The 21347-nt window shown below is 35.3% G+C and overlaps 1 protein-coding gene across 1 annotated transcript in view; it reads right to left on the minus strand.

Moving 5' to 3' along the window:
* Positions 1-21347, minus strand: part of btv (dynein cytoplasmic heavy chain beethoven) — a 38884-nt gene that overhangs the window by 9514 nt on the left and 8023 nt on the right. The window contains exons 12-34 of the mRNA XM_076531524.1: positions 20994-21330; positions 19491-20212; positions 18906-19068; positions 18322-18541; positions 17898-18024; positions 16806-17129; positions 16217-16498; positions 15032-15275; positions 13732-14239; positions 12078-12470; positions 11012-11191; positions 10547-10912; positions 10325-10443; positions 9293-9603; positions 8365-8513; positions 7594-7866; positions 6210-6439; positions 5637-5765; positions 4706-4954; positions 3375-3805; positions 2147-2281; positions 1852-2081; positions 231-440 (exon numbers count right to left, since the gene is read on the minus strand). Of these exons, the coding sequence (XP_076387639.1) occupies positions 231-440; positions 1852-2081; positions 2147-2281; positions 3375-3805; positions 4706-4954; positions 5637-5765; positions 6210-6439; positions 7594-7866; positions 8365-8513; positions 9293-9603; positions 10325-10443; positions 10547-10912; positions 11012-11191; positions 12078-12470; positions 13732-14239; positions 15032-15275; positions 16217-16498; positions 16806-17129; positions 17898-18024; positions 18322-18541; positions 18906-19068; positions 19491-20212; positions 20994-21330 (6332 nt within the window). The remainder of the gene's footprint in view (positions 1-230; positions 441-1851; positions 2082-2146; positions 2282-3374; positions 3806-4705; positions 4955-5636; positions 5766-6209; positions 6440-7593; positions 7867-8364; positions 8514-9292; positions 9604-10324; positions 10444-10546; positions 10913-11011; positions 11192-12077; positions 12471-13731; positions 14240-15031; positions 15276-16216; positions 16499-16805; positions 17130-17897; positions 18025-18321; positions 18542-18905; positions 19069-19490; positions 20213-20993; positions 21331-21347) is intronic.

Genomic DNA, 21347 nt, shown 5'->3' on the forward strand with positions numbered 1-21347 from the left:
TGTTATATTCTTCAGATTAGCACAAAGATGACAAATTAAAAAAGAAATATCACATAAAAGATGTGAATGTGACTGATTACAAAATAGTCAAAATTACAAAATAAATCTATACAGATTGATGAAAAATGTAGCAAAAATGTTACTGCATCCAAAAAACATCCTAAAAAACTGCATCCAAAAAACATCCCAAAAAACTGCATGCTAACATTTCTGAAGGATCTCGTACATACTCAGCAAGTTGCCGTTGTTCGCGCTCCAGAGGCGCCACTTGCTGAAGAATTTGGCCATATTGAAGATTCGCAAGGACCCACGCAGCCAAAGGCGCAGCGGCAACCGAAGCTCGTTTCGCGGTTTTCTCCTCAAAACTATCTGGACGCTCCTTGACCAACTTGGCAACAGCCTCCAGACTCGATGGTGTACTCCTCCTCGCGTCCCACGTTCTGAATCCAACAAAGAGCCCCTTGAAAATTGCACGAATATTTCGGACGAACGATGTGGAGATGAAGAACAGGGTAACTATGAGTTGCATACAAGCTATTGACGTTTGATGAAGATCAAACGTTGTGGAGATCAAAGAATACTGTGAAATGTTTCGTGCAATGGAGAATTTAGGATAGGGTGTTTATAGTAGTTCGGAATTGAATTAGTTGAATGTCGAAGCTTTGGGAGAATAGAGCTTTTAGATATATTGGTGAGCGTGATAGGCTTCCTCAAGACTACGCTATCGAAAATGATAGCATAGGGAAGACTGAATCTCACATTTTGGGATTTTAGGATTTAATATTTGGGTGGTGATTTTGGGGAGTTTGAGAAGTTGTATGTTTGGAGAGGGAATGTGGGTAGATATATAGAGATATTGGAATTTGAAAATATAGAGATTTGAGAATGTTGGAATTTGGGAATTTGGTAAGATAGAGATTTGGAAGTATAGCGACTCAAGGATGTGGAGATTTGAGAATGTTGTGATTTTGGGATATGAGAATTTGGGAATGTGGGAGGTTGAAAATATAGAAATTTGAGGATGTAGAGATTTTGAGATATAGGAATTTGAGGGTGTAGGGATTTCGAGGGTATAGAGATTTGGGTACGTAGGGATTTAGATATGTGAGGATTTTGGGATGTGAGAAATTAGAGATGTAGGAATTTGGAAGCGTAGAGATTTGGGGATGTTAGAAATTGGAGATGTAGGAATTTGGAAGCGTAGGGATTTGGGGATGTGAGAAATTGGAGATGTAGGAATTTGGGAGCGTAGGAATTTGGGAATGTTAGAAATTGGAGATGTAGGAATTTGGAAGCGTAGGGATTTGGGGACGTGAGAAATTGGAGATGTAGAAATTTGGAAGCGTAGGGATTTGGGGACGTGAGAAATTGGAGATGTAGAAATTTTGGAGCGTAGGGATTTGGAGATGTGAAAAATTGGAGATGTAGAAATTTGGGAGCGTAGGGATTTGGGGATGTGAGAAGTTAGGGATATAGAAATTTGAGGGTGTAGAAATTTGGGAGTATAGAGATTAGGGTATATAGGGATTTAAACATATAAGGATTTGGGAATGTAGAAAATTAGAGATATAAGAATTTGGAAATGTAAACATTTGGCCATACATATTAGCATATATTAATTTTGAACCATAAAACCATGTAGATGTGAAGGTTTGACGACATTATGTTTTGAAATTTGAAAGACCCCAAAACAGGGGCTACAACAAACAAGTTCAATAATTAAAAACTTCGACAACTTCAAAATCCACAAATGAACATTTAAAACCCCCGAATTCGCTCTAATTCCCTCAGGAAACCCAACTGAAACTTAAATGAAACTCAAGCGGTACGCGAACGTAGTATCCTGATTACCTAATTTCGTCTTTAATCCCTCGTTTCGCCAGGAATGTCTTCATGCTGTTCCAAGACGTGTCCTTTATACCCATTAATCTAAGAACCCCTTCCAGAACATCTCTAACTGGGGCTGGAGGTGCTCTCAGAGAACGAACTTCTGCTAATGCATCAGCACTAATACCAGCCACTGCCTGAGCTGCTTGTTCCACTAATGGCTCTACCTTTCCTAATTCTCCTTCTATATCCGCCTAAACAACAAATCACGATTCTTTTTAATTACTCCGCTATTTCTTCAAGAGAAGAGAATTCTTACCTTTCTACGTGCAAGCTCTGCACTCTCGCGTTCGGTTTCTGCTTTTAAATTCACCATCTCTCCTCTTTGACCTGTGGCTCCTCGCATGGTGGCTGTTATTTGCTCGAGGGCTGCGTTAGCTCGACCTTGTTCGGCCTAAATTTATGTTCGTTTTGTTATAATTATTGATGTACTGGAAATGTGGGAAGTCATTTATATTTTGGGGGTAATGTGCACATATGTGGATATATGGGGTTTCTTGTTTTGCGTACTGTACACATATGTGGAGATGTAGTGCTTTATTTTTGGTGTGCTGCGTACATATGTGAAGATATAGAGCTTCATGTTTTGGGTACTCTACACATATGTGGAGATATGGTGCATCATTTTTGGTGTGCTGTACACATATGTGAAGATAAAGGGCTTCATTTTTGGTGCGCACATATGTGAAGATATAAGGCTTCGTATGTTAGATACTCTACACATTTGTGGAGATATAGTACTTCATTTTTGGTGTGCTGTACACATGTGTGAAGATATAGGGCTTCATATGTTAGATACTCTACACGTATGTGGAAATATAGTGCTTCATTGTTGATGAGCTGTACACATATGTGAAGATATAGGGCTTCATGTTTTGGGTACTCTACACATACGTGGAGATATGGTACTTCATTTTTGGTATGCTGTACACATATGCGAAGATAAAGGGCTTCATTTTTGGTGTGCACATATGTGAAGATATAGGGCATCATATGTTGGATACTCTACACATATGTGGAGATATAGTACTTCATTTTTGGTGTGCTATGCACATATGTGGAGATATAGGGCTTCATGTTTCGGATTACTATGCACATATGTGGCGATACAGGGCTTGTTTTGGATAGTTCACACATATGTAGAGATATGTGATGATTAAATGAATATCTTGATCGATATAAATCTTCCTTATAAATTGAAAAATTAATATGTTCTAACTAATACTTTATAAAATATCTTACAATTCACAGAATATATAAGCTTGCATATAACACACCATATTATTAATTCCATTACATTTTATTTTACGTATTACATCGTTTATATCTTAACCAATATCTGTAACGTCTCCGTAAAGCCAATAAAACCCCAACAAATCCGACGTATCGGTAAAACTACCCTTTGAAAACTTCCTCCTCAGTGAATTAAAAGTTGGAGCTTAAATATCATGTAAAAAAAAAGTATCGAGAAAGTTAACAGCAACTACCTCCAGCTCTTGACGTTGCTTCGAGACTTCATCCTCCAACTTAGCCACTTGTTCGCCGGCTTCTTTCAATTTTCCGATGCCAGCTTCGAGGCTGTTCAATTTCTGCTCCACCTCCTCGCTCCAGGACACGTGTAAGTGCTTCCAGGTGTGCAACAACGCGAAGAATCTCGCTGGAGCTTGTTGCTGTCGAGGTGCTTGAAGATGCGCCTTCACCATCACTTTGATACCCGCTTGTTCATTGGCTTCTTCGGGATCCACGCCATTTTGTCTGCAGGCTAAGTCGATCAACGAACTCTCCCAGGTCCACCATTCATTGTTTATGCCTGGACCGATCAGGACGCAGCTCCTGAGGAGCCCGGAACGAGGTAGCCATGATGAACGCATCTCGCTGGTGTCCAGGATTATTGCGACACGGAGGTAATTTCGTAAACCTGAGAATTTAGGAGGATTGATAGACTTTAGGGAGTGTTATTTAGGTTTATTTATGGAGTGGAAGGTTTTTATGGAAGTTTTGTTAGGAATAGCTTGGGGTTTGCTAAATGTTGGCGTTTGGGAATTTAGGGATTTGGGGATTTGGGGATTTGGGGATTTGGGGATTTGGGGATTTGGGGATTTGGGGATTTGGGGATTTAAGGAGTTGAAAATTTAAGGATTTGGAAATTTAGAGATTTGGGGATTTGAGGACTTGGAAATTTAGGGATTTGGGAATTAAAGAGTATGGAAATTTAGGGATTTGGGAATTTAGGGAGTTGGGAATTAAAGAGTATGGAAATTTAGAGATGTGGAAATTTAGGGATTTGGAAATTTAAGGATTTGGGAATTAAAGGGTATGAAAATTTAGAGACGTGGAAATTTAGGGATTTGGGAACTTAGGGACTTGGGAATTTAGGGAGTTGGGAGTTAAAGAACTTGGAAATTTAGGGAGTGGGAAATTTCGAGACTTGGAAATTTAGGGATTTGGGAATTAAAGAGTATGGAAATTTAGAGATGTGGAAATTTAGGGATTTGGGAATTTAGGGAGTTGGGAATTAAAGAGTATGGAAATTTAGGGATTTGGGAATTAAAGGGTATGAAAATTTAGAGACGTGGAAATTTAGGGATTTCTAAATTTAGGGACTTGGGAATTTAGGGAGTTGGGAGTTAAAGAACTTAGAAATTTAGGGTTTTGGAAATTTAAAAATTGTAAAAATTCAACTCCTCACCCTCCTCAACTTCCAAATTTCAACTTTTTATAATAATTTTACATTCTACATCTTCCTCCACGTCCTCTATCTTTAAAATAAAGGAAAGAATATGTAAAATTTCTCAATAGTTCTCAATTCTGAACTCACGATGATACAGGTACTGTTCCAACGTTCCCGAAAAATCTTCTCGTCTCGCCACGTCAGCCAACGGCGCTATTAAACCGTCGAGTTCTTCTACTGTAAATAAACCTGGAAGTTCTCCTCGGGATACAATTGCACTCGCCAACACAGCCAATCCATCCTCTCTCATATGATGCTCCTCCAGCAAAAGCAATGTAGGTTCTCCATCAATGCCAGCCAGCTGAACTGCAGTTTTCATCGATGCTCGACCACGACCTATTAAATTCATTCTGTAATCGCTTGAGCATTTTACATGAAACCTGTTCTGTTTTACTTTTATTCCATGAAATTAATTTCATAAATGTTAAGGTAAATCTTTAGATCAATTATTCTGTAATCATTATTCAATTTAGGGTGGTTCAAATTATTTGATAGAAAACACTTTCTGAAATTTAATCAAAATTATTCATAAATTATTGGATGTTTTGGTAAAATTTGTTAACTGTTCTCAAGGTACAAATTATTGAATAAATATTGTAATAATTATTTTTAATTTATCAAGAGAAATTGTTTTCTAATTTTATTTTTGATATTCAAGTTTTGAAAGCAATGAAGACATTCTACCAGCCTGTGTGTTACAAAATAATGTTACGAATAACTAGTAATAATTGTATTGTAAATAATTTTTAAATAATTTTATTCGATAAATATGGATGAAATGTTCTAAAAATTGTTTGCTGGATTTGTACAAAATAAAAGTAGTAACAGAAAGATTTTCCTTGATTTAAAAGTAACTCTAAGAGTGTTAGTAATATGAAGACACGATTAAAACATAGTTTAAATTATTTCAAGAGAAGAATTCTGTATTACAGAAGAAATATGCAAGTGACTTTATATGAAAAGCAATGATTTTAACTTTAGTGGTCTTCTACATATGTATATCATTGGAATAATATACCAGGTCCAGAATCCAGTAATCGAAGAGACGAAAAGTTAGCAACGAGTCTCACTGCCGACTTTCTTCCAGCTCCAGGTCGTCCAATTAGAATTACACCTCGTAAGTTCGTCCCGAAAGCCCAGCTCAATCCTTAACAAAAAATCTCATATTTTTTAATTTGACAATACTTAATAATTTTCATTATGACTGTAGATATATAAAAACACAATTTTTTAAATGCGCTATATTTCAGATTATAAAATAGTTATGAAACCTAAAAGAAAACTTAATTACAAGTAAAACCTGATTTCGAATAACACGAACCTAATTAACTGTCTTGTATTGGTTAGGTTCCTTTTTATGTCGAATTGCAGTGAATTTGTTTCAATACTAACATAATTGTAATTTAATGAATTTCATAACTAACATAACCAACATCAGATCCATGAACATCCCACGGTGATGAGACTTAATACTAACGTATTAGACCAGTACACTCTTATTAAAGTTACAAAGTGACCAGACAGAACGTGTGCCGGTTAGATGAAGCTCGTTTGGAAACAACGTACAATTAATTTAATTTAATACGCTTACCGGCCACAGTGCGCAACAGGTGAGATGAAATCGATGCTTGCACAGGATCGCCTTCTCTGGCACATCTCGCTGCAGCGTTAATTATCTCATTCCGCCACTGTTCCTCGTCCGACGGAAGTAACCCGTTGTTCCCGCGTTTCCATATGTACACGTCGCTTCCTGGCATCAGGGTTTTCAACGTCTTCGAGAGGATTATGGATTCCCACCGGGATTGGTCCTTCGACGTCAGTCTGATGAAATTCAAATTGAATGGTTAGAATTGTTAAAATTGTTTGCAATTGTGATATGGAGTTGATGGAATAATGTGGAAGAATAATTGTTTAAAATGTTCATTTGTGGACTGGTAGGTTTATTTAGAAATTTGGGAAGTTTAGGATTTGGAGCTTTGGAAATATTGAGATTGAGAGAATTATGGAATTGGTGATTTTGGGATTTTGGAATTTAGAAAATTTAGTGATTTAAGAAATTTTAGAATTTGGAAAATTTAGGGATTTTGGAATTTTTGAGTTTTGAAGGTTTAGAGTTTCGGAACTTTGGAATTTTGGAATTTTGGAATTTAAGAATTTGGAAATCTGAGAATTGGGGAATTTGAGAATTTGGGAATTTGAGAATTTGGGAATTTGAGAATCTGGAAATTTGAGAGTTTGGAAATTTGAGAGTTTGGGAATTTGAGAATCTGGAAATTTGAGAATTGGGGAATTTGAGAATTTCGAAATCTGAGAATTTGGGAATTTGAGAATTTGGAAATTTGAGAGTTTGGGAATTTGAGAATTGGGGAATTTGAGAGTTTGGAAATTTGAGAATTTGGGAATTTGAGAATCTGGAAATTTGAGAATTTGGAAATTTGAGAGCTTGGAAATTTGAGAATTTGGGAATTTGAGAATTTGGAAATTTGAGAGTTTGGGAATTTGAGAATTGGGGAATTTGAGAGTTTGGAAATTTGAGAATTTGGGAATTTGAGAATCTGGAAATTTGAGAATTTGGAAATTTGAGAGCTTGGAAATTTGAGAATTTGGGAATTTGAGAGTTTGGAAATTTGAGAGTTTGGGAATTTGAGAATTTGGAAATTTGAGAGTTTGGAAATTTGAGAGTTTGGAAATTTGAGAGTTTGAAAATTTGAGAATTTGGAATTTGAGAATCTGGAAATTTGAGAATTGGGGAATTTGAGAATCTGGAAATTTGAGAATTGGGGAATTTGAGAATTTGGAAATCTGAGAATTTGGGAATCTGGAAATTTGAGAATTTGGAAATTTGAGAGTTTGGAAATTTGAGACTTTGGGAATTTGAGAGTCTGAGAATTTGAATATTTGGAAATTTTAAACCTCGAAAGAAAGTAATAATGTAGGACTTAACAATATCTAAAATAACTTCATTGAAAAATTGCCTTGGATTAAACAGTCTTCTTCCAGCATCCAGTAAATACTCCGTAATATTCGTTTCATTTTCTGGCGAAGGATAATACTTCAAGCTATCTGCCCACAAAATCAAATCCTTGGGAGTCCAAACGTTTCCATGAGAAGATTTGATCGATTTAAAAGCTTCGAGCATAACTGGTACCATCTGTGCGATCCAAGATTCGATCACGGTGTTATTTCCTTTCAAGGAACTCTTTAGATGAAGCTCCAAAATGGCTGCGATGTCTTTCGAACTTGGATATCTATTAATTGAAGTAAACTTCAAAATTAATGTTAAAAAATTTGTATATTGCACTCTTTATAAAATACTCTGCATCATATTTATATTTTTATTATATTTGTAACTGTATTCCTTTTTGAAGTTAAGTTATTCTTCAAATTAAATTTTGAACTTGCTTAATGTACAAAGTTTACATTGCATTACTTTCAAATTAAATTTTAAAATACTTCAATGCACAAATTTCACTTTGCATTACTTTGAAATTAAATATTAAACCCAGTTCAATATACAAATTTTACATTGCATTAGTTTCATAATAAAATTTAAACTCAATGCACAAATTATGCATTGCACATACATGCTTTTAAAAAACTTGATTATTTCATGTCAAATGTCACATTAATTGATAAATTTCACATTGAATCTTTAAACAATCCAGACTTAAATTAGTTAGTACTCATATTCTGCATTTCACAGATTTTCAGAAAATTGTTTATTGACTATGGAAAGCAATACTAACGGTAGATAATGAGTGCACAAAAGCGCTTCCAGTCTCGGATGCAATCTGCTCGTTTCATCAGCAGTGCATATAATGGTCAAAGGCACTCTAGCGAATTCTAAATCTTCTTCGTGAAATCCTCCTTCTTGCATCAACTCTCGCACCAGCTCCTAAATAAATAATAAACAATTTCAAGCTTACACAGTGTATACCGATGCCAACCCACGAACTGGCGCGTGAAAATTGGAAAATGAAGAATTCCCAAAAATTAAGATTAAAAAATTGAAAATGTATAATTTGCTATATATAAAGGAATTCAAATCCATCCCGATATCCCTATCTAGTTACATCCACGATAATGATACAGAATTTTTCTCACGATGCTGTTCTTGTACGTGAACGTTCGTCAGACATCTTGCTGTCGCTTCGACGCATATAAAATTAAAATAAGAGTCTCAATCGCTAAATCAAGGAACAAAATGTCAAAGTTTCGTAAATGGGATCAGCGTGACGCAATTAATTGAAAGAATATTTTATTTATTTGAAACATTTTTAAACCGCGTAATAAATTAAATCACGATAGATTGTTAGAGAAAGAAGGTACCGATGTCAACCCACGAGCTGGCGCGTGAAGAAGCTGAGGTGTTCGGAAGAGCTACTACAATTGGTCAGAATAGAAAAATAGACGCCTCACACGTATTTTCGGCGGTATTGACTCTCGCGGTCGCCAATTAGGCGACAATGACAGGCAAATGTCTCGAGAGTAAGATAGTGCTACTTGCATTCAGCAGCTGTTATTATCATCATTCTTATTTGCCGAAATGTAACTGCAAGTGTTCACAGTGAGAGCTTCTTTTACTTTGGGCCAACGCGTCAACTCGCGTGTTCGCATCAGTACATAAATAACATCTAAATTTTTCATTTAATGTATTATTTGTTAATAAGTTACTTGTAACTGCTTTGATGCAAGATGTAGATCTTCCAGGATTAACACGACCCTCGATCCGTTCCTGGGTTTGTACGTTCGTCCGTGGGAAGATGAATTCAATTGAACGCAACCCCTTTTCAATTTCATCACAAGGTCCTGGGGTCCGTAGAGGGATGAACCTTTTATCAAAGTCGATGGCTCGTTGCTCCGAATAGAAGAAAGTATGACAGATATCAAGGCACTTTTCCCGCAACCATCTGGACCCCTTATCATGATGGACTGATTATTCTTGATCCACGGTAAAACGGATGATAACGCCCCTTTCATTGCGCCTGAAATACAAGTTTATGGTGCAATCGAAATCTTAGGAAGATTTAGGTGTTGGAAGTTTGGGAGTTTTGCACTTTGACGAATAGGGAAGTTCGGGATTTTTGGGGTTGTAGGATTTTGGGATTTTGGGATTTTGGGATTTTGGGATTTTGGGATTTTGGGATTTTGGGATTTTGGGATTTTGGGATTTTGGGATTTTGGGATTTTGGGATTTTGGGATTTTAGGATTTTGGGATTTTGGGATTTTGTAATTTTAGGATTTTAGAATTTTGGGGTTATCTTTGGGGATTTCACAATTTGTAGAATTGTAGAATTTTGGAATTTTAGGTATTTGGGATTATGAGATTTCGGAATTTTAAAATGTTGGGATTTGACAATTTTAGGATTGTAAAATTTTGGGGTTTGACAATTTTGGGGTTATAAGATTTTGATATTTTACAATTTTAGGATTATAGAATTTCGGCATCTTGAGACATCAGTTTCTTTTTCATTTTAAGATTTTAAATTTGTAGACATCAAAGGTTACATTAGATTGGATGAAATGTTTTGATGTACAAGATTTTGTAAATTTACTAAACTTTCCATTATAAATACAACTCAATATTTATCTTGTTCCTCAAACTTATGAAACATAGACTACAAAATGTCTACCACAATTCACACTTACGATTATCACCATAATTATGCTCACATAATAAATTTCTACACAACCCTCCATAATACCTGAAAGACAAATAGGGCCATCTTCAGTGTCAATCGCTCGATCAGCCTCCCCTGCATCTTCCAATCGATCAATATCCTCGTTATACAAAACATAACATGGTTTCTGTGGATTTGGACACCTAACAAACAAAATTTAGCTATTTCAACTTCTCCATCATCAATAACCTCAAGAACTGAGGTTCGAATCAGGAACCGCTTATCAATAATAATTATTTCACTCACCAGCAATCTGTCGATTGATAAATAAAGCGTGCCAGCTCGTTTCTCTGATTTTCATCTTCTATTTGACTGCATAAAGACGCCAGCAGACCATAGGAAGCCGAAGTGTGAGTTCGAGCGTTCATTAAATGGCAGAGTGCAGAATTCATCAAACCCGGTGCTGAAGAAACGTCTGCATTGATCTTCAAACACTCCTCGATACAAAGACAAAGATGAGAATTTGTCACTTCCTTCGCTGCTTCAGGAAGTGTTCTCAATCGCGATGATATCAGCAATGAAGATGGACTTATGGAACCTAAGTGGACCACCCCTAACCTCGAAACTGTGGCTGGACTGGCACCATCAAGTTTGTGTGTTTCGAAGATAAATCTGTTTTGAGATACAATTGAGATTGAAAATACGATATAGAAGTTTTGTGTTGAAATCAATTTTGCAAAATAAGAGAAAAAGTGGAAGATAGAAGTTTACTTTGTTCCTGAACCAAGTTTCACACCCACGCCGTTGGGCAAAGTTAGCAATCGATTGTCGTCCAAAGCAGAATTCAAAGCTTCGGCCCAATCTGGTTCGACGTCGCCGTTGAAGATGATCCAAGTTGTCGAATCACCAGCTGATGCCACTGCGCTAGATAGAAGTCCTTCTTTCCATTCCCTGAAAGTTATTTCAATTTCCAAGTGATTAATGAAATGTTCTTCTGAAGTGTGTCAATTTCTATCAATTACTGTTTCTTTATGTAGATATATAATTCAGGAAAAAATTTTGTTGTAGAAAAATACATGCAATGATGTTGGCATTGATTAAGGATATATGTTATCAAGATCAGTTTTCTGAATGAGGTGTTGGATCATTTTGGGGAATGTTTCAGCATTCGTCAAGTTCGTAAATTGGGGCAATTTAAAAATTTATAAGTTTTAGGAATTTAAAAACACGAGGAATTGAAGAATTGAAAGGATTCAAAATTGAAACATTGGAAAATTGAAAAATTCAAAGGTACAATTGAAGAATTGAAGAATTGAAGAATTGAAGAATTGAAGGGTTAAAGTATTGAAGAATTGAAGGGTTGAAGTATTGAAGAATTGAAGAATTGAGGAATCGAAGAATGGAAGAATGGAAGAATTGAAGAATTGAAGAATTGAAGAATTGAAGAATTGAAGAATTAAAGACTTAAAAAAATCAAAATTTGAGGAATTGAAGAATTGAAAAATTGAAGAATGGTAGAATTGAAGAATTGAAGAATTAAAAAATTGAAAAACTGAAAAACTAAAAATCTGGAAAGTTGAAAAATTGAAAAATTGAAGAATTGAAGAATTCAAACATTGAAAAATTGAAAATCAAAAAATTGAGAAATCAAAAAATTGAAAAATCAAAAAATTGAAAAATTGAAAAATCAAGAAATTGAAAAATTAACGAAATAAAAAACTACAGTACTGAAAATTCGAAAACCTAATAGTTCAGAAATCAGGAAATTGTCAAGTTTCCGTGTATGCCCTTATCGAAAAATAATTTTATGTTTTACTCAAATGAAGTAAACTTTTACCTCGTTTGAGGATCAACTCTTCCTAGAAGCCTCGACTTGGGCATAGCGCCAGGAAACACATGAAACTGCACAACAGTTTCACCGATTTTCGTCAACGCATCGCACAGCAATTTCCTGATAATTGTTTTGCCACTTCCTGGTGGACCCACAATGGCTACACCGGTTCTGCTTCTCAATTGATCATTTAACTGAATGCATCTGTTTGCCGTTTCTTTGCCAAATTCTTGATCAGCGCAAAGCTCCATCAACACGTTCTGCAAATCCTGTCTTTCGATATATGTGGACGTTGAAGGATTCACCTTCGGGAATACGTCTTCTAACAACGAAAGAAACTTTGGAGTGTCTTCTGCTGTCAATTTAGGCAACGTTGATGCACGGATCGCGGCTACAAGTCTGCAAAATAAATACGCGATTATATTGACGGAGGTGTCAATAGGTTATATACCTGCATTTTTATGCAGTTAATGTTCCGTCATAAGATATCAAGAATTTAAGTCTGAAATAATTAGAAATGCCACTGAATAAAATATGATATTGGATGAAATAATAAATGATTGGAACATTGATACGTTAAATATAAAATTGATTGAAGCGGTGAGAGGTTAAATATAAAACTGATTGAAGATATGAAGGATCAAATATGAAATAGATTAAAGTGATAATGGGTTAAATATAAAGTTGATTAAAGTGATAATGGGTTAGATATGAAATTGATTGAAGTGGTAATGGATTGAATATTCAATTGATTCAAGTGATAGAGGGTTAAATATGCAGCTGTTGGAAGTGTAGGGATTTAAAATTAGGTTTGTTAAAGTAATAAGGTGTTGAATATGAAATTATAGCTGTAAAATGGTTTAATATAAAATTATGAAAGGCAACAAAATGTTAAGTATCTCATAGTAGGTATCTAATGTTAGGTATCTAATAAAATTGTTAAATATCTCAAAACGTTAAACCTGAAATTATTAACCAGGTGATCAAATATGAAATTATTATAAGAATCAATAGTTCAAACTTTAAATTACCATGATTACAAAGGGTTGAATTTTAAAGTATCAGAGGTGTCATAGAACCAAGACTGAAATTGTTAAACTATCAAAACATGTACACTTAAAATTGCCAGAAGCACCAAATTGTTAAATTTAAAATTGCTAAAAATATCAAAGAAACAAATTTGAAATTTACCAGTCATCAATCTACCAAATTTGAAATTGCAAAAGATGTCGCAATATTAAATTAAAAATTACTAAAACTGTCAGTGAGCAAAATTTGAAATGTACCAAAGTCATCACTCTACCAAATTTGAAATTACCAAAGGTATCTTGATATTAAATAAAAAATTGCTAAAAGTGTCAGTGAGCAAAATTTGAAATGTGCCCAAGTCATCAATCCACCAAATTTGAAATTACCAAAGATATCTTAATATTAAATAAAAAAAATTGCTAAAAGTGTTAGTGAGCAAAATTTGAAATGTACCAAACTCATCAAACTACCAACTCCAAAATTACCAAAGAATCAACTTAAAAATTGCCATTGCACTAATTTAAAAATTGCCAAAAGCACCAAAAGTTTAAAACCCAAAATCAGAAACTTAAAAACCTCCCAAAAGTACAAAAAACATTCGTCTAAAAAAGAAGAACCTAAAATCACCAACCTGCTAGTCTCATCCATATCTGACCTCACCGGAATAGCATCGAGCACAGATCTAAATGTCCTAAGTCCCCAATCATAATGCGGCTGATTAGAAAGAAGAATCTCCGCGATATCAAACGCTTCCACAAGTTGTTTCGCGAGTGTCGAAGCATCCAAAAATCCAGCACACTCCAATAAAGTTTTCACGATGTCAGATCTATCCGGATGAGCCATTCCGATGGGTCTGAACAGCCGAGCCAAAGAATCTGGCAGCTTGCGACGTCCACCGTATTCTGAGCCTGCAGGGTTCATCGTGATGAACACGCAACAATGTGGGTCGAGATTCACTTTCTGGTCGCCTAACAAAACTTGAGGTGAACTATCGCGAACAGCTTCTTGAAGAGGCCTGACCAACATCGCCACAGCGCTTAGGGTTTCCTCCTCGAGGCGATTGAACTCGTCGAAACAACCCCATGCACCGGCTTGAGCTAAACCGCCAAGAATTCGTCGCATGCTTCCGGTGTCCATTCCTGGGGGAGGGTTTTTTGATGACTTATTGATTCTTCTGGTATTTGTTAAAATTATTATTGAAATTATATTTGTTAAAATTATTGTTTATATTGTATTTTTTTATGTCGCTTGTACTGTATTCAAGAATTTAGATTTAGAAATTTTGCAATTTAGGGACTTGGAAATTTTGAAATAGAAGATTTGGAAATTTAGAAATTTGAAGATTTAGGAATATTGGAATTTAGGTAAAAATTAAGAGATTTCAAATTTCTACATTTTCCTTTTCCAAATTTTCAAATTTTCAACTTAACAAATTTCCAAATGTCCAACTTAAGAAATTTTCAATTTCTAAATTAACAAATTTCTAAATTTCCAAATTAATTAATTTTCAATTTCCAAACGTCCAAAGTAGGAAATTTTCAATTTCCAAATTTTCAAATTTCCAAATGTCCAAATTGAGAAATTTTCAACTTCCAAATTAACAAATTTCTAAATTTCCAAATTAACTAATTTTCAATTCCCAAATTTTCAAATTTCCAAACGCCCAAATTAGGAAATTTTCAATTTCCAAATTTTCAAATTTCCAAATGTCCAAATTAAGAAATTTTTAACTTCCAAATTAACAAATTTCTAAGTTTCCAAATTAACTAATTTTCAATTCCCAAATTTTCAAATTTCCAAATGTCCAAATTAACAAATTTTCAATTTCCAAATTAACAAATTTCGAAACGTCCTAATTAACAAGTTTTCAATTTTTAAAATTTGAAATTTATTACCATGAAATGAAATAATGCATAACTTCAAAGAATTACCCTCATCGCAATTAAAGACTAAAACAAGTCTTCCCAGAATAGCTCCAAGTGCTTTGACGCTTTCAGTTTTTCCAGTTCCAGCTGGCCCAGTTGGGCTTCCACCCAAACCAAGTTTCATAGCTTGAGTGAGAGCCAAGAAACACCTTTCAGTCAATGGTGTTTGAACCAAACCGACCGCTGCACCCTGATACTCGAAGCGGTACGGAAACTCTGCTGCAGCGCAACGCACCACTGGTCCTTTATTCTACAGAAACATTCATTTTGCTAATAATCAAAATCTCACAAGAAATTTTTTCTTTTAAGAAATAAAACGTTGGTCTTCAAAAAATTAAAATTGAAAGAATTAAAAAAATATTAAATCTCGTACATTTAATGATACGTTTTGAATTTCTTTAATTTCATTCAATTCTTTTAAATGTTACATTCTGACATAATTTTCTGGATTTTTTATTTGGACCCTTGCCTTATGATTTGTCGGGTGCGTCAATCGAAACAGACTAATCACAGCTACAGTAGTGAAATAAAGAAAGGAAGTTGAAATGTTATGTTAATTTTTTATTCAGCTATCCTTGACAATGCAAATTATATTTCGACAAACTCTAAATTGTGTGTATTAAAAATTGCAGTAAGATTTCTCACATTTGAACCGTCACAGTAAGTGCATCACGTGTTAGAGATACTGCAAGGCAAGGGGTTAAAGACAGATATACCGATTCGTATGAAAGCAGTCCAAAGAGAAATTCCCACAAAAATTAAACAGTTACTTGTTTATACTACATCGATTAATTATACTACATCACGAATGAATTCAACAATAAACATTTACGCCAAATATTTATCCTTGCTAAATATTCACAATAATATTACGTGGTACAGCGAAATTCGAGTCATGTTTATTCCCATAATGATGCAATTAATACGAGGTTAAAATTTAAAACTTTACTTTGAACTTCCATAATCGTCATCGTATAAATACACATCAAAAATAAATATCAAAAATGGTGTTTATAATTTATAATAATTTTGTTTACAAGTGTAAATTTTTACGTACTAACCACTTAAATTTTTTAAGTACAAACACAAGTGTCTTCATGGGTGCAGTAACAAGTTTCTAGGTGGTCTCCTAAACATCGATTAAACGAAGCTTGCATCAGATATCTGTAAAATAAACCGAGCAAATCTTACAGTTCTATAGCTTCTTAGTTGTCTCTGCCAGGTCCAAACGGCGCTTTCCTCTCGAAGAGTGACGTTCAAAAGGCTCCTAGCTACCTCCAGATGATGAACAACGTCCAAAAGAAGGCCACGTGCTTTCAATGCCGTCAATTTGTCACCAGCATCTTCCAAGCCTCTGTATCTCGCTCTTTGTGTCTCCAGATATTCAACCAAATTCTTCAAAGCCGATCGACCTTCCTTTAAAGCCGCCTCGCAGCGTTCCGTGAAACGAATCCTCTCCGCCAGTAGCAAAACCTTAACAAACGCCCTCCAAATACAATGGAATCCCATTTATTTCGATTGCATCGAGTCTAGTGACGTTTTATCGACTCCTCGGTTCACTTGTCGTATCATAATACTACCTTCATGTTAATTCTTTTTATTAATATTACAAATTTTATTTTTTTATTGATTAATTCTGAATGATTAATTCTGATTAATTCTCTAAAATATTGACTAATTCTAAACCTTGTAATTCTACTAGTTGTGAGACATCCTGTAGAATTACAACTGGTTGAAAGCAGAGTATGCTTGAAGTAGTAGCAAAAGAAAAATAAATTACTTGAGTTGGATAGGCAGATGGATCAGGAGTAACGTCAACCAAACATTTCTCCAAGCTTTGTCGAAGAGCATTTTTCATAGCTTCTTCCAGGTTGCTCAACCATCGTGGTAATGGATCGCGAAGATCGACGGGGTTGGATAACTGTAATATTTCACCTTCTGGCGACACTACGGCCGTCAGTCCATTATCGTCCTTTATTATCGAGCCGACGCCCTGATACAATTTCGGTAGATGAGTTTCCAAGCCTCGTCCACTGGCTGACACTAATTCCAAAAGGTCTTCGTCGCTGAGGAAGTACAGACGCGGATAGGATGATCGTTTCTCCTTTAAACAAGGATATATTGCAGTTTCAGATATGAGCGAACTTTCAAACCTGTTATAAAGCTTTATGAGGTTCTAACTTCCGGTCTTGTTGGGTTTAAAGGGTACAGATATTTTTAGGTATAGAGGAGTTGGAGATTGTGGTATTTGGGGATTTGGGGATTTTGGGGATTTGAGGATTTTGGGGATTTGGGAGATTTGGAATTTGGGAGATTTGGAATTTGGGAGATTTGGAATTTGGGAGATTTGGAATTTGGGAGATTTGGGATTTGGAAGATTTGGGATTTGGGAGATTTGGGATTTGGGAGATTTGGGATTTGGGAGATTTGGGATTTGGGAGATTTGGGATTTGGGAGATTTGGGATTTGGGAGATTTGGGATTTGGGAGATTTGGGATTTGGGAGATTTGGGATTTGGGAGATTTGGGATTTGGGAGATTTGGGATTTGGGAGATTTGGGATTTGGGAGATTTGGGATTTGGGAGATTTGGGATTTGGGAGATTTGGGATTTGGGAGATTTGGGATTTGGGAGATTTGGGATTTGGGAGATTTGGGATTTGGGAGATTTGGGATTTGGGAGATTTGGGATTTGGGAGATTTGGGATTTGGGAGATATGAGATTTGGGAGATTTGGGGATTTCAAAATTTGGAAATTCGACAAATGGACAATCTGAATTTATTAACATAAAAATTTGTAGAATTTCCATTTTGAAATTTGAACATAGTAAAAAAAATGTCAGAAAAAGCGATTAAATAGAGATTCTGTAGTACCTCTAAATATTCATCGAGGCTTCTCTGGCATCGATCGAGGAGGTCCTTCAAGTTTGCAAAAGCTGAAAGAGGAAGCCGTCTCAAAGAAGATACCCTTGGATCTCGGGATACCTCTCCCATTAAGTACCTAAATATTTGTTTGCATAATTAAGTCTTTCCACCCACCATTTAATTAGTCATTTAATTTTTCAATTAACAGGAAATTGTTTCCTTTACACAATAATGAACACGTAATAAACAAACAAATATTAAATATTAAATTAAAAAATTTTAAGTATTTAAAATATAAAAAGTTATTTACTGAAAAATAATTTAGATGAACTAATTAGATGAACTAATTTTTCATAGGCAAGCAATATATAACAATTTTTGTATAAAATGTCCAGATTTTGGATTTTAAGTAATTAGGTTTTCGTTCAATCACCTAAATTCTTTGTTAGCCCTCGACCACCTCCCAGTATCATTTGGAGCTGCCCCTCCTTCGTAAACTGGTTCTAAATAGACCCATTTTCTTTGTATCGTGCTCAAGACTTTTATTCTCTCTTCAACTTCGTACAATCCTGCTTCACATCTTGCAACCCTTGTCGCGAATCTCTCGTATCCTGCGGCTCCTTTCACACCCTCCAGTAGTAACCTCAGTTCACCTTTCAAGGAATTGAATTTCCAATTTTAGAAAATCAATTCTTAATTTAATTCGAGTAACTTCTAATGTGACTTTAAAATCTAATTTCTTTTATTTAATTTACTTTCTACGTTTCTTGATATAATTTCATAAATTAACATCCCTTAAAAATTTCTTCTGGAGTATTCAAAAAGATTTCAGTAGACAAAACTTGCTAAAATTTTAGGAGAAATATATGAACACTTTTTAATTAATTTATTAATTTAATGCAACTTATAAATTTGTTCATAAAATTTTACGATGTAACTCTTGTAAATATTTTCTAAAATGTCCACAAAATTTTTAACAGACAAAATTTAAATTAAGAAAAATATGTGAAAATTTACCTGCCCTGGCTAGTAAGCTGCCATAATCATCAACAAGAAGTATACTAGCATTTCTACTATCTTTTGCTTCCTGAATTTGAAGATAAGACGATGCTTCCCAGGACTCTAGTTCCATCAACCCTTGACGAATACCACTTTCTGCCGCAGCTCTTTTCGTTATTTCCTGAACATAAAATACATCATCACACATCATATACAACATTTAACAAGGCACGAAACTTCCAATCATGTCTAAAATAAAGTATCTTCTATTTCGTCAAAATATCTTCAAGCATCAAATATTGCATTGAAAAACAGTTACGTCAAAATCTATCAATTTCTGTCAGAATTTTGAAAAAGCTATTTACAATGCTGACAAAACTATTGTCCATAAAATAGTGAACACAATTTACATATTCAAACTAAAATAACATATGTTCGAAATAATAATAAAACTATATCAAGTAACGACGTAAAGCGATAAGATAATATTAGCAATAAGTATGAGAAATTTAAAGAAGTTGCAAACTGGAATTTAGTTGCGATGCAAACTCGAAGATTCTCAAACATTAGATCATAAATCTTGAATATTACAAAATATATCACCTTTATCTTTTCCGTGTTCTCTTGAATCTTGTCAACAGCGCGAAACAGATGACCCAACGTGATATCCCTCGCATTCTTCACGCTCTTCAAATCCAAAAGCGGCATCAGTTCTCCCCAATGTTCCTCCGCGATCTCATCCCCCCGTAAAAGTTGCAGCCACTCTATACCAGCCCTAACTTCGCGCACTTTTCTACCCACAAACGTATCCATCTCCAAACTATCCTTCTTCATCGATTCATCCTTTAACTGAACTCTGATCCTATTTTCCCAGGAATCGAGCCAATCGTGCAGTCTGGGTAGCCTCCTCCTCGCGACGGTCCACTCTTCCTCCTCCTGGTTCTTCAACTCCTCCAGAAACTCTGCCTGGAATCTGCAGTTCGACTCCTCCAGGTCTAGTTGCAGCTCCAGTTTCTTCATACTTTCTTCGTTGTCCTCTAGAATGTCGTCGACGTTCAGACCGATTCTTTGACAGTCGTTTTTCAGGACATCTTGTTGTTCTTTTAGGTTCGTCCATCGTTCTCGCATGGAGATAACCCAGTCCAAGCTGGGGATCTCTGGCTTGGATGTCCATTTTGCCTGCCATCTCTCGATCTCGTCTCGCAGGGCCACTGCTCTGTGTCGTAGGTTCACTTTCGCGTCCTCGAGTTCTCGACTTATTACTGTTTTGTGGCGCTCTAGGCGGTCGGTTAGGTCCTGCCATGCTGTGTACGCTGCACTGACACCTTTTGACACATTTTAGTATTTAACAAAATTTTATAATATTGGGAATTTAGTGTAGAGACGCGTGATTAATGGTACAATAATTTTGATGTCAGGAAGTCGTGTTATGATTCAAATTATTAATTATTTTATTTGTCATTTATGCCAGAAAATGATTATAAGTTTTTTGATGTTCCAGGTGATCAGTTAGGTTCTGCCATGCTATATAATTGCAGTAACACCTATTTTTTAACACCGTTTAATATTTTGGGATTTGACTAGAAAGAGGGATGTGAATGATACTACAATAATTTTGTTATCAGGTCGTGTTATAGTTGGAAATATTAATTACATAATTTATCATGTACATACATTAACGTCTACTTTTTAACACCATTATTTTAAGGTTATACTAAAAAAAGATGTGAAAAATGGTACAGTAATTTTGTTGTCAGAAGGTACTATGTTTGGAAGTATTAAACTCTTGCAATTGAAGGTACTTTTGCTGGAGGCAGATAGCAAGTTGAACATTTTAGTTGAAAAGTTTAATAAATTCTTTTGAAGTTATCTTTCTATCAATTATTACTCTTGTTCATTTCATTATGTCCACACATCACATCTGATAATATAAATCTAGCAATATAATCATATAAAAAGTTTCAAATTTTATTGAACAGAATGATGACGCACCTTTCGAATGCAAAAGATCAACCACAAAATTTAACCACACAAAACTTTGAAATAACATCGAAACGTAATTTGTCCCAGGTTAATCGAAGTTAAAAATCTAATTTAGAAATTTACCTTCAAGTTTCTCGCTAGTCCATGCAGCGAGTACTTTAGAAAGACCAACAATGGCGTCCATTTCCTCGGCCATGCCAGAAGATTGCTCTTCGATTCGTGCATGAGCTTCATAAGCTACTCCGACTTCCTCCACGTTTCGAGGTCTTCGTTCGAGTTCCTTGGACGCTGATGAAAGAAATTCTACGATTGCCACTAATCTCGATGAGGCTTCCACCCTTAAATCGGAACAGAGGCGTTCCCAGTAACGACGCGAAGCTGATTCTAAATCGTTCCTGGTTGTCGCTGTGTCCACGCTGATGCACCAAATTTTCACCTCGTTACCTCGTAATCTACCCACCTTGTTCATAATTCAAA

Source organism: Megachile rotundata, chromosome 5, assembly GCF_050947335.1.
Source record: "Megachile rotundata isolate GNS110a chromosome 5, iyMegRotu1, whole genome shotgun sequence".
NCBI classification, from domain to species: domain Eukaryota; kingdom Metazoa; phylum Arthropoda; class Insecta; order Hymenoptera; family Megachilidae; genus Megachile; species Megachile rotundata.